The sequence below is a fragment of the Macaca thibetana genome, chromosome 5 (assembly GCF_024542745.1).
Source record: "Macaca thibetana thibetana isolate TM-01 chromosome 5, ASM2454274v1, whole genome shotgun sequence".
Classification (NCBI taxonomy): Eukaryota; Metazoa; Chordata; class Mammalia; order Primates; family Cercopithecidae; genus Macaca; species Macaca thibetana.
Window position 1 is genome coordinate 31,176,420 of NC_065582.1, and position 14,302 is coordinate 31,190,721.

General features: G+C 36.2%; 1 protein-coding gene across 7 annotated transcripts in view; it reads right to left on the bottom strand.

Annotated features, from left to right (window-relative positions):
- RXFP1 (relaxin family peptide receptor 1) overlaps positions 1-14,302 on the bottom strand; it is a 125,095-nt gene that overhangs the window by 10,067 nt on the left and 100,726 nt on the right. For all 7 annotated transcript variants that reach the window (XM_050789779.1, XM_050789777.1, XM_050789780.1 and 4 more), the window contains 4 exons: positions 14,172-14,243; positions 9,306-9,377; positions 4,704-4,775; positions 3,451-3,522 (listed from right to left, as the gene is read on the bottom strand). In XM_050789779.1, coding sequence (XP_050645736.1) covers positions 3,451-3,522; positions 4,704-4,775; positions 9,306-9,377; positions 14,172-14,243 — 288 coding nt within the window. The remainder of the gene's footprint in view (positions 1-3,450; positions 3,523-4,703; positions 4,776-9,305; positions 9,378-14,171; positions 14,244-14,302) is intronic.

The following is a 14,302-nucleotide window of genomic DNA, read 5'->3' on the forward strand; positions in this document are numbered from 1 at the left end:
TCCTTGGTGTGAGGCAACAAACCTCAGGAATTACCCCATACAAACAATGCTACTTCAGCACTATTCACAATAGCCAAGATACGGAATCAACCCAGGTGTTGATGAACAGATGAATGGATTAAAAAAATGTGGTAGATATACACAACGGAATATTCAGTTTTAAAAAAAGAATGAAATTCTGTCATTGTGGCAACAAGGAGGGAAATGGAGGACATCACATTAAGTGGAATAAACCAGGAATAATGTTAAACACCTCATGTTCTCATTCATATATGGAAGCTAAAAATATTGATCTTACAGAAGTAAAAGTAGATCAGAGGATACTACAGGCTGAGGAGAGTAAGGAGAAGGAAGAGACAGGAGATTTATTAAATAATTCAAAGTTACAACTAGAAAGGAGAATAAGTTCTCATCTTCTGTATCATGGTAGGATGTCTATAGTTAACAATAATGTATGGTTTCAAATAGCTAGGAGGAGGATATTGAATGTTCTGAACACAAATAAATGATAAACGTTTGAGAAGATGGATATGCGAATTATCCTTTATCCTGATCTGATCACTATACATTGTATGTACCAAAACATCACTATGTACCCCACGAAGATGTGCAATTAGTATTTGTCAATTAATAAAAATAACAAATATTAAAGATTTTAAACATGGAAGTACCACAGTAAAAGAAAAAATAAAAGAAGTTATGTTATCTGTAACTACTTGCTAACGTGCCTATCTCTCACACGATTTTGGTACAGAATAAAGGGGTCAATAAATGTTTGTTGAGTGACTTCTTTCATCAATAGAGAGACTCCTATTGTTGATAAATATGCCATGTGAATAATTTATAATTACTACTGTGTTACCACCAACACCAACACCCTTTATTGAGCATTTCTTCAGTATCAGAAATAAGTTCTCAAATGAATTCCGTGAGGTAGGTGTTAGCATCATTATAGGAAGAGATGAATCTTCAATGGAGGCAAGTTATTTGCCTGAAAATTTTCTACTAAATATGTAAATTGAACTTCAAATTAGATCTATTTGCCTATAAAGCCATGTGTTCTGCCAAAAAATGTAAATGATCTTTAGTGTATAAAGAGCTATAGTAAGAAAAGATAAAAACTTGATTACAATTTGTCCTGTCAAGTTCAAGGTCAATTGCTGATATTTCCATTCGGTTATATCCATTTATTCTGTAAACCATGAAGGACAGGAGAGCAGAACATGAGGAAAGAAGGAGTGTTGATTGATATTTTACTTTGCTTTATGTGTCTTAGGCTGAAGTTTTGCTTTTATCCACAGAATTATAGTAACTCTTTGCTTCCTACTTTGGCTGCCCAGCACTCAATCACTCTTCTAATAAGTGGTCTGATTTCTTTTGAGAGAATTACTCCCCCTTTCTGAGAAGTTATGGTGGGACCTTCAGTGGAGGCAATCCCTAGCCCAGAGTAGGTAAGTGCCCTAGACACGATCAAGTAGATTCTCTCTCCTGGAACTCTGAATCTGATTGAATGACACTTGGATGGATAATTCCAGTGGCTATAAATTATTCCTCAGATTTTGTGTTATACCATTTTCTACCAATAAATTCTGTTATGTTTAATTTAGTCAGATTGCTTTATGTTGCGTATAAGCAAGGAATCTTTTATAAGCCATCTTTCTGAGGAATTATGGAAAACAAAAGCAGTGTTCTGTGTTAGACTTAAAATACAAGCAAGATTACAGAGTTGATGGTAGCTGACATTTTCTAAATTATTGAAAATTTCTGTGGCATGGATCATTCTAATAACTGCTATAAAATTGCATTCAATTAAAAAAATGCTTCTAAAGCATGTAATCACAGGTACAACCAGACATACTCTTTGAAGAAAAGATTTTTCAAAGTTTACCATCTCATCCATGCATGCTTGCTTGAATCATGCCCTGACATTTGGGGACATTTTCATTGAGAAAGATTTCTTCCTAACTACCTTCATTTGCAGCGTTGATTTATTTGTAATTATTTTATATTGCTTATATAAATTCCTTCCTCTTCATCTGGTAGCACTTGTACCATGTGATATAGTTTGGATATTTGTCCACTCCAAATCTCATGTCAAAAGTTGATTCTCAGTGTTGGAGATGGGGCCCAGTAGGAGGTGTTTGGGTCATGGGGTAGATCCCTCATGAATGGTGTGGTGTCCTTCCTGCAGTAATAAGTGAGTTCTCCTATTATTTCACATGAGATCTGATTGTTAAAAAGAGCTGGCACCTTCTCTTCTCTCTCTGGCTATCTCTCTCGCCATCTGACACACCTACTCCCTCTTTGTCCTCTGCCATGATTAAAAGCTTTCCTGATGACCTCACCAAAATTAGAGGTTGGTGCCATGCTTCTCTTAACAACTTGCAGAACTGTGAGCCAAAATAAACTCTTCTTTATAAACCACCCAGCCTCAGATATTCCTTTATAGTAATGCAAAATGGACTAACATACCCTATATACAAATTACTAGCTCATTAGGCGAACATCAATATCTGTGAACAGTTATTAGAGCTGAGGAGAACTTCTTACAAGACCAAGTAGATTCCCCTCACACTCATGTTTCCTGAGATTCAAAAAATCTCCTATGAGATTCTACCAGACTGTGGAAAACTAAAATCATCTCACCCAATATCAAAGGTTTAAGAGTTTTAATTATTGTTTAGACATGTCTCAGTCCATTTGGCTGCTGTAACAACAATACCATAGACTGAGTGACTTAGACAATAAATGTTTATTTCTCACAGTTCTGGAGGCTGGGAAGACAAAGATCAAGGTGCCAGCAGATTCAGTGTCTGGTAGGGGACCACATGTTTCATAGATGGCCATCTTCTTTCTCTGTGTTCAGAAGGTGGAGGGGCAAGGGTGGTCTCCAGAGTGTCTCTCTTTTTTTTTTTTTTTTTGAGATGGAGTCTCACTCTGTCGCCTGGCCTGGAATGCAGTGGCGCGATCTTGGCTCACTGCAACGTCTGCCTCCAGGGGTCAAGCGATTCTCCTGCCTCAGCCTCCCGAGTAGCTGGAATCACCACCACGCCTGGCTAATTTTTGTATTTTTAGTAGAGATGAGGTTTCACCATGTTGGCCAGGCTGGTCTTGAACTCTTGACCTCAGGTGACCCACCCGCCTCAGTTTCCCAAAGTGCTGGGATTACAGGCATGAGCCACTGGCCTGGACCAGAGTCTCTTTTATAAGGGCACTAATCCCACTCACAAAGGCTCTGTTCTCATGACCTAGTCACCTCCCAAAGTCCCTACCTCCTTGTACCATTGCATTGGGGTTAGGATTTCAATATATAAATTTTGGAGGAACACAAACATTCAGTTTATAGCTGGCAAATTAGTAGAAAATATTAATAGATTGGATGTATTATCATAACACACATGGAAACAAACATTAAAATCATGATGAAAAACAATAAAAATATCTACTTACATGTGAGAGAGATTCATAAGTGGTCTAAACATCCTTTGTTGGATATTTGAAATTTCAATCCCTTCTAGGCTGCTAAAAATATCAAATTAATAATCAAAGAACATGTGTTATACATAGTTTAATAAATTGAGTTTTCATAAAGGGCAATTTAATAAAATGCTTTTAGTTAACACTTATTCTGAACAAAATAATTATACTCAGCCCACCCACTTCCTCAAATCATCCTCCTTCTGATTGTGTGATTTATACACATATTGTCTTCCTTATTTGATTTATTTTTTAGATCCTCACAGATCATGGCACAATGCTTTGTGCATTTTAACTGCTCGATAAATATGTGTGGAATAAATGCACAAGCATTCTCTTTTATACAATATTACAACAGCAGAAATGTTTTACATCCTTGAAAATTTCCTAGTAATTTTTAATTAATAAATTTTTTTCTAATAAAATGTCATTTTACTGAGGGAACACTCAAATTAAATGAACTGAAGCGTACCTTTTTTTTTTTTTTTTTTGAGACAAGTTCTTCCTCTGTTGCAGAGGCTAGAGTGTGGTGGTATGAACATGGCTTACTGCAGCCTCAACCTCCCAGCTCAAGCAATGTCACCATCTCAGCCTCCCAAGTAGCTAGGACCACAGGTGCATGCCACCACACTGAACCAATTTGCTTATTTTTATTTTTTTGTAGAGGCAGGGTCTCCCTATGTTGCCCAGATTGTTCTTGAACTCCTGGTCTCAAGCAATCCTCCTACCTCGGACTCCCAAAGTGCTGAGTTTACAGGTGTGAGCCACTATACTCAGCCAGCCCTGAGGCTTTTCTTTAAAGGCAATTCTTCGACTCTAACAGAATTTTTGTCTTTTTTTGTGTGTGGGTACAAGTAAGGATTTATATAATCTAGAATATTCCATCTTGGGGTAAAAATGCCTATAATAAATTATAAAATACCCAGTGTTAAGAGAGTGAATATGCACAGATGTTTTTGAAGGGTCAAAGCAAACCGATCAGCATAAGCTCCTAGTGACATATAAAAATACAAAATAATTCATAATTATTTTAAAATTTACAAATATAGAAGATAAAACTAGCAGTTGTCTGTTTATAGTACAGCAAGCACTCATATGTTTTTGTAGAGCTAAACTAATGTTTTGGAAATAAAGCTTATGATTTGAAAGAAATACATAAAAATACACATTGTTAGTATTTAAAAAACAATTTTATCATAAAACTATCCCCATATGTGAATACTTACAGAGACTTGAGTTTGACAAGATAATCAAATTGGTTTGCTTGAATCTTCTGGATTGGATTATAGGAAAGATTCCTGTTTTTTAAAAAAAAACAGCAATAAGTCATTTCTGAAAACCACATGAGTAAAGCAAGTGAATCTGTTTATTTTGGGTTACTTTTAAGTATTTATGAACAAAAGTATACTATAACTCATAATGGATTAAAGACTTAAACTGTAAAACGATAAAGTGACTAGAAGGAAACATAGGTGGAAAGCCCCAGGACATTAACCTCGGTGATGATTTTTTTGGATATTGCCCCAAAAATATGGGCAACAAAAGTGAAATAGATGAATGGGATTACATAAAACTAAAAAGCCTCTGCACAGCTAAGGAAACAATCAACAGAGTGAAGAGACAACCTGTGTAATGGGGGACCATATTTGCAAATCATATATCTGGTAAGTGGTTAATATCCAAAATGTGTAAGGAACTCAGATAACTCAGCAAGAAAACAAATAAGCTGGTTAAAAATTAGGGAAAAGGCTTGAATAGACATTTTTCAAAAGAAGACATATAAATGACTAACAGGTATATGAAAAAATGCTCAACATCACTAATCAACAGAGAAATGCAAACTGAAACCACAGTGAAATATTACCTCACACCTTTTAGCATAATTTTTATCAAAAAGATGAAAGATAAGTGCTGAGGATGATTTGAAGAAAAGGTTGCCCTTGCATACCGGTGGTGGGAATATAAATTAGTACAACCATTATAGAAAATAGTATGGGGTTTCCTCAAAAATCAAAAATTGAACTACCACATGATCCAGAAACTCTGCTACTGGATATATATCCAAAGGAAATAAAATCAATATATTAAAGAGATTTCTGTACTCCCATATTCATTGCAACATTATTCATAATAGCCAAGGTATGGATTCAACCCAGGTGTACATCAAAGGATGACTTGATTAAAAAAAAATGTATACATACATAATAGAATACTATTCAGCCTTAAAAAAATCAGAAAATCCTGTCATTTGCAACAACATGAATGAATCTAGAGGACATTATACTACATGAAATAAGTCAGGCATAGAAAGACAATTACCACATGATCTCATTTATATGTGGAATCTAAAAAAGTTGAACTCATGGAAGTAGAGAGTAGAATGTGGTTACCAGAGGCAGGTGGGGAAGGATTGGAATATACTGGTCAAAAGGTACAAAAATTTCAGTTAGAAAGGAGGAATAAGTTCAAGACATCTATTTTGCAACATGCTGACTGTAGCTAATAACAATGTATTGCATGCTTGAAAATTACTAAGAGAGTAGATGTTAAATGTTCTCGCCACAAAAAATAAATATGTGAGATGATGCATATGTTAATTAGCCCAATTAAGGCATTCCACAATGTATACATATTTCAAAACATCATGTTGTACTGATAAATATATACAATTTTTCTTCATCAGTGAAATAAAGAGATAGCAATAGCACTGGCCTCACAGGGTTGATTGTACATTTAAGTGAATTAATTAAGATAGAACACTTAGAACAGTACCTAGCTTGTAGTAAATACTCTATGATTATGAGAGTGATAGAGTGAGAGCTAATAAAATATGTGCATGAAGGCGGAGCTGTCAAGAAAGGGCTGCCACCAGAGAAGAGGTAGTGGACCCAGAAAGAGCCGTACCTATTTCCCATTTTGCCTAAGATCAGATATGGTTTAAATAAAATGAAATGAAATAATCTCATTTAGTCAAAATTTGAATTAATGGAATTATATATCATATCTTTTACAATAAATATTAAGTCATGAAACATGAAATGAAAAATAGACTTCAAAGGGAATTTATTTTTATATTTTAAGTTTTTAGAGTGGGGACTTGTTATGTTGCTCAGGCTGTACTTGAACTCCTGGGCTCAAGGGATCCTCCTGCCTCAGCTTCTCAAGTCACTAGGACTACAAGCACCTGCCTTCTTAAAGAGAACTGAAAGCTAAATTTAAATGGAGAAAATTTCAGAATCTTTGAAAAACAACACCTTGAAACAAGAATCATTGATTAAAGGAAACTTCTCAGGAAAATTTCTCTTTTTAAAATATTTAGACTGGGTGTGGTGGCTCATGTCTGTAATCCCAGCATTTTGGGAGGCCGAGGTGGGAGAAGGGCATGAGCCTTGAAGTACAATACGAGCAGCCTGGGCAACATAATGAGACCCCCATTTCTACAAAAATGAAATTAAAAAAGAAAAGAAAGAAGAAATAAACAAAAATATTTACTGAAGATTAGACCATAAGTTACATGGGGGATGGAAGGAACTTCTGGGGCAGCCATGGTAGAAAGAAGGAAAGAGAGAAAGAATGACAATGACCAATGGGTTGTAGAAAAAAAATGAAGTGGACTCAGCAAACTAGAAATGAAAGGAAACTACCTCACCTAATAAAGGATGCATATGAAAACCCACACTCAATGGTAAAAGACCAAAAGTTTTCCCCTAAGAGCAGGAACAAGACAAGGATGCCTGCTTTCACCACTTTCATTCAACATAATGTTGGATGTCCTAATCAGAACAATTAGGCAAGAAAAACAAATGAAAGGCAGGCATCCAAATTGTAAAAGGAGAAAAAAATTATCTGTTTACAGATAATGTAATCTTATATGTAGAATATCCAAAAGACTTAACTAAAAAGAAATCCACTTGAACTAAAACATTCATCAACATTGCTGGGTACAAAATTAACACACAAAAATCAGTTGTGTTTCTATACGCAATGAATAATCACAAAAGGAAAATTAGGAAAAGAATTCCATTTACAATAGCATCAAAAGAATAATATACTTAAATAAACTTAATCCAAAGAGGTAAAAGATAAATACCCTTACAACTGTGAAAACATTGCTGAAAGAAAATAAGGAAGACACCAATGAAGGGAAAGATATGTTATGTTCACAGATCAGAAGACTTAATATTAAGATGTCAGTATTGCTCAAAGTGAGCTACAGATTCAAGGCAATCTGCCAAAATCCCATTGCCTTTTTTTTTTTTTTTTTGCAGAAATATAAAAATCCATCCTAAAATTCATATGGAAAACCCAGGGAGCCCAAATAGCCAAACAATCTTGAAAAAAGAAGAACAAAATTGGAGATTTTACACTATTTAATTTCAAAACATACTACAAAGCTACAGTCATCGGTGTGGTACTGGCTGAAATGCAGACATGTAGACTAATGGAACAGAATAGAGAGCTCAGGAATAAACCCACAGATACATGATCAAATGATTTTCAACAAGGGTGCCAAGGACATTCAATGGGGAAAAAGTAGTCTTTTCAATAAATTGTGTTGACAAAATTGGACATCCACATGCAAAAGAATGAAGTTGGATCCTTACCTTACACCATGTAGATAAGTTAACTCAAAATGGATTTAAGACCTAAATGTTAAAGCTAAAAACTACAAGACTCTTAGAAGAAATCATACAGGAAAAGCTTCATGACACTGGTGCCATTTTGGATATGACACCAAAAGCATAAGTAACAAAAGAAGAAATTTAAAAATTAGACTATATATAAATTAAAAACTTTTGTGCATCAAAGGACACCATAATAGAGTGAAAAGGCAGGCCATGTAATGGGAGAAAATATTTGCAAACCTGTATCTGAAAAGAAGTTAACATCCAGAATATATAACTCCAACAATCTAACAACTACAGAAAAACTGAACAATCCAATTGAAAAATGAGTGAATGACTTGAATAGATTTTTCTGCAAGAAGATATCCAAATGGCCAATAAGCACATGAAAAGTTACTCAACATCACTAATCACTGGGAACCACAAAACAAAACCACGGTGAGATACCATTTCATATCCATTAGCATGCCTATTTTCAAAAAAACAGAAAATACCAAGTGTTGGGAAGGATGTGGAGAAACGGAAACCCTAGTATACTACTAGTGGAAATGTAAAATGGTTAAACTCATGTGGAAAACAGAATGAAACATCCATTAAAAATAAAATGACAGAAATGTATGAAACAGCAATTCTACTTTTGAGAGTAGATATCTAAAAATTGAAAGCAGGCTCAACGGATATTTGTATACCCAGGTTCATAGCAACATTATCCACAATAGCCAAAAGATGGAAGCAACTCAAATGTCCATTAATGGGTGAATAGATAAACACTGCAATATATATACACAATGAAATATTGTTCAGTCTTAAGAAGGAAGGAAATTCATTTCTGCTACAACAGAAATGAAACTTGAAGACAGTATGCTAAGTAGAATAGGCCTGTCACAAAAAGATAAATATTCCATGATTTCACTTCTATGAGGTATCTAGAGTAGTCAAATTCACACAGACACAAAGTAGAATGGTGGTAGCCAGGGGATGGGGGAAGAGTGAGTGGGAAGTTAGTGTTTAGTGGCTAGAGTTTCAGTTTTGCAACATGAAAAACTTCTGGAGGTAGATGATGGTTGTGCAGCAATGTGAATGTAGCTAATGCTACTCAACTATACACTTAAAAACGGCTAATTTTATGTTATGCATATTTGACCACAATTTAAAAAATAACGCAATAAAGAAATGAGGTGGCAAAATTAACATTAGTCTTACAATTGTGACAGCTCCTTCAGGTCCTTGAATATAAGCGGTGGAAGATTTTCAATCTTATTACTTCCTAAATCCCTGGAGAAATAATTGCAAATATGTGATAGTATTTTCTTAAGGCTTTATTCACTGTTCTGAAATTCATTAGGAAACCACTATACAACTTTTCAACAATGCCATTGGTGAGTTATATTAATCACCAGAAGTCTAAAACTTTAAAAAAGGAGCAAAGTAGGAAAATATAAAAATACTTTATCCCATTCATCATCCCCTGGAAGACAAATACTTGATGGTATTTGATCTTTTTTTTTTTTGGTTGAGATGGAGTATCACTCTGTCACCCAGGCTCGAGTGTAGTGGTGTGATCTTGGCACGCCTCAACCTCCATCTCCTGGGTTCAAGTAATTCTCCTGCCTCAGCCTCCTGAGTAGCTGAGATTACAGGTGCATGCCACCATGCCTGGCTAATTTTTGTATTTTTAGTAGAGATGGGGTTTCACTATGTTGGCCAGGTTGGTCTGAAACTCCTGACCTTGTGATTCAACCGCCTCAGCCTCCCAAAGTGCTGGGATTACAGGTGTGAGCCACTATGCCCGGCCTGATCTGGTTTTAATCAATCACATTTTCTAATTCTTTTAATTTCTGTGTTGTGCCCCTTCTTCCTTTGTTCTCTTCTTCTATGTTAGAACAGATATATGGTTTGTGGTCTTAATTTTTGTCTTCTGCTTAGGATTGTTATGATTACTATGGAAGTGTATTATTTCAAGTTCGAGTTTCTTTCACAGCTGATATATACAGGATCTCATATTATCCTGGGGTAGGGTACTTTGCAGGTCATCTTGTGTGTGTGTAGAGGGACTGCTTAACATGGTATGACCTTGTATCTTAGTCCTAAAAGGGTGTTTGACAGCAGCACCTCTCGTGGTAGCTTTGACAGTGGCAGCTCTCATGTGAAAGGCCTCAGATTCTTTTATACAAGACAAAGTTTCAATATACTTGAGCTCTGTAAGGTGATCAAGAGATACTAAGGGAAAGTCTAACCTTTTCTTCTATTCATCTCCAAATCATATTTGTTGCCACTGGGATAGGTAGGAGAATGAATAGATGTATTTGTTATATATGCTGGTTTGCTTATAAGGCAAAAGCTAGACTTTTGACCTCGAAGGGTAGGACAAATTTAGACTGAGTTTTTAAAACTAAAAATAAGTGGCTAATATAATGTGATAAATATTATAAATGTATTTGCTGTAAACTGAACCTGGAGACTATTGTTGTTATTTACATATTTATTGGTGATTGTCAACAAAGATAGATTGTTCTGATTAGACAACTGAAGGAATTATTCTAAAATTCCATCTCTTTCATAAAGACTTGGAATCTCCTTCAATAGCCTACTGTACCTTAGGAGATGAAATCAAAACTGCATTGTGTGACAGAAACAGCCTTTAATTAATTAATTAATTAATTTGAGACAGGGTCTGCCTCTGTCGCCCACGCTGGAGTGTAGTGGCACAAATGGCTCACTGCAACCTCCACCTCCCGGGCTTAAGCCATGCTCCTGCCTCAGCCTCCTGAGTAGCTGGGACTACAGCCATATGCTACCATGCCCAGCTAATCTTTGTATTTTTGATAGAGGCTGGGTTTCTTCATGTCTCCCATGCTGGTCTCGAACTCCTGGGCACAAGCGATCATCCCGTCTCAGCCTCCCAAAGTGCTGGGATTACAGGTATGAGCCACTGCACCCGGCCATAATGAACCTTTAAATATTCAAATGTCTTGCCATTGACTATGTTTCCAGTCCCCTTGCCTACCACTTTCTACCCAAAGTAACTTTTCACCATGGCCCAAATGCGCTTCAGTATTGTAATCCCCATACTCTTCTTTCCCTCCTTGTAATCTCATATTCATCCTTCTAGACTTCATTCAAACATCATTCCTCTGTTGAACCTCTGAGCCCAGGGAGGTGAAGTGTTTTATCCTTTGTTCTCCTATATATTCCTCTTGCATACTTCTACTATAGCACATATAACACATACAGCACATATAACACATACAGCACATATAACATCATACTACAACTGTTTCTGTACATATGTGTTTCCTTTCTGAAACATGTGAGTTCTTTGAGTACAAGAACGATATCTATTCATCTGCGCTACCCAGTGCCTAGCTCAGCTTTGGACTAGCTATTCTCTCCATCCCCAGTTAGAAGACTATGAATAGACTGGTTCTATCTGTTTCATCTTTAGTAAAAGTGGGGCACAATTTCAGTTCCTTGTAGAGGAAGCCAAGTAAAATACTGATCACATTAGTAAAGCAATGTGCAAAACAGATTTAAAATGGTGTACTGGGATATTAAAATTCCAAATGTCATGTTCAACAATTACTGGTGGGAGTGTGGGTTTTTGTTATCAGAGCAAATCCCGGCATACAGTTCTAACAGCATGAATCATGTAATGGGATAGTGTTGGCCCAGATCCCAAGTGACATTTGAAAGGGCCATTTTCTCAGCTCAAGTTTAGGAAAGTTAGGCTAAACTTAATTGGAGTCAAGGTCCATTTCTGAACGAACTCAGGAAACACCTTGTAAACTAGAGTAGTTGACTTTAAAAGCTCAAATTAACTCAACCATGTGGCAAAGATTTTCTGTCACTAGAGCTACTTAAAGTCCTCTGTGACAAGTGAATCCTGACTCTTTGTTCTCATTAACTCTGTTGGTGTGATGGAGCCTGGAGGGGCACAGAGTGTAGTTCAACCCTCTCTCAAAAGGACAGTTTAGATATAGACTCATCCAATGAAAGCCACCGACTCTTAGAAAACATGCCATTTTTGTCCTGGTGAATCTGATTTTTCAGGCAAGTGTTTAATATGGGATTAGGTGTATCAAAGTCCACCTAATAATTAGCAAGACAAATTATTGGCCTTGGTTACTCTCTGCAGTTTGTATTATTCTTTCCTTTACTTCTGAACCTGGATTGGCATTGGTTATGCACTAAGCTCTTTGAGTTCATGTTCACTGTTGGTTATTGACATATAAAATCTGCCACCATGAAGGCTAGGATTTGAAGAAACTATCTATTGATACCCAGGTGTGATTTCAAGTGGATGAAACAAGAAAAAATATATAGTTAGCATCCCTTGACTAACGTGTGTTCTAATGTCTAGATAATACTTTGGATCATCCAGCTGCATCTTCCCCTACTATTGAGACTACTTTCCTATGTGCTGATGATATGGGTCAGTTGTCATGTACCAGGAGTTGCTACAACAGATGGTTGGTTCTATTTGTTTTTGAGATTTTCCTGCACATTTTGTGAATGATTGGTACTGACCACCAAAAAATGTTTCAGGCTACAGATAAAATGTTGGGGTTTCAATGGCTCATTCCCTGATGTTTTGGGGCAGAATGGAGGATTGTTACCTGAGAAATGTTCCAACTCCTGGCAGTGTATTCCCTCTACCTGGCATAAGGAAAAGCACATTGTAACTTCTTGAGTGCTCAGGTAAGGTGTCCTGGTGTTATTTTCATAACATTCTAATTGTCTTCTTTAATTTTTATGGAAAGGTTTTAATAAATCAATGTTCTATCTAGCTAATTGTCAAAACATGTAGCTCTGTCCACATTCAGGTTCTTTCCAGAAAACGGATACTAGCTGGGCACAGTGGCTCATGTCTGTAACACCAATATTATGGGAAGCTGAGGTGGGAGGATTGCTTAAGGCCGGGAGTTCCAAGCCAGCCTGAGCAACACAGAGAGACATTGTCTCTACAAAAAATAAAAAAATTGGCTGGGCATGGTGATGTGCTGTAGTCCTAGCTACACAGGAGGCTAAGGTGGGAGGATCACTTGATTCCAACGAGTTTGAGGTTACAGTGAGCTATGATTATACCACTGCACTTCATTTTGGGCAACAGAGCGACACCCTGGCACTAGAAAAAAGCAAACAAAAAATGAAAAGGAAAAAAAAGAAAATTGACACTAAAATATAAAAAAATGGTCTGAAGGATAAGCACTTCATTCACTGTTCTACATCTATTTTATTCTGAAAATCAACTACAATGTGCTTAGACCACAGGATTTGGTTCATCATAGAATTGTTATATTGTCCTTTGGAATTACGTCATTGGCATTAAAAAGGGGTATTATAAAAATAACTTCTCTCTTCCATTATTATAGGTAGGAATATTATCCACAGTAGTATCTAATTTCTTTACGGATCCAAGATTATCCTTTGGTTTCAGATCAGCAAAGTGGTGTCTTCTAATCTTATGGTCCCTGAATCCTAATCCTTTAGGAAACATATTAACAAATTTACTAGCCTGGCCAGCATGGTGAAACCCCATCTTTACCACAAATACAAAAATTAGCTGGGCATGGTGGGATGCGCCTGTCCAGCTACTCAGGAGGCTGAGGCAGGATATTCACTTTAACCTGGGAGGCAGAGGTTGCAGTGAGCCGAGATCGCGCCACTACACTCCAGCCTGGGCGACAGAGTGAGACCCTGTCTCAAAACAAACAAAACAAAAAACAAAAACAAAACAAAACAAAAAAATCCACAAATTTACTGTCCTTCTTTAGGAGTGGAACAGAGTGGTGTAGAATGTATTTTATTTATTAATTTTTTACTGGCTTTATTATTTCTTTACAGCTGTGTTTCCTTTAACCCACTTTCCTCAAATATTTATATTTTTATTTCCCATATATTTTTGTATGCTATCTGAATTCCTTTGTGGCTTGAGGTGTATATATGTAAATAATGCTTAGAAAGAGGAGAGAAGTAATATTTCTTAAATGTATAAACATGTAAGTACAACTGTGAAAAATAAAACAGTAGAAAGAAAATTCTTAACAGTATATATGCAGTCATACTTACAATTCATCCAGTTTCTGGAGAGGTGCAAAAGTATTTTCATTTAAGTAATTAATTTTGTTTTTCCTCATCACTCTGAAAGTAAAAAGAAAAATACATTGCAACTTCTTTAGGTAACTGACAAGAATTACTAA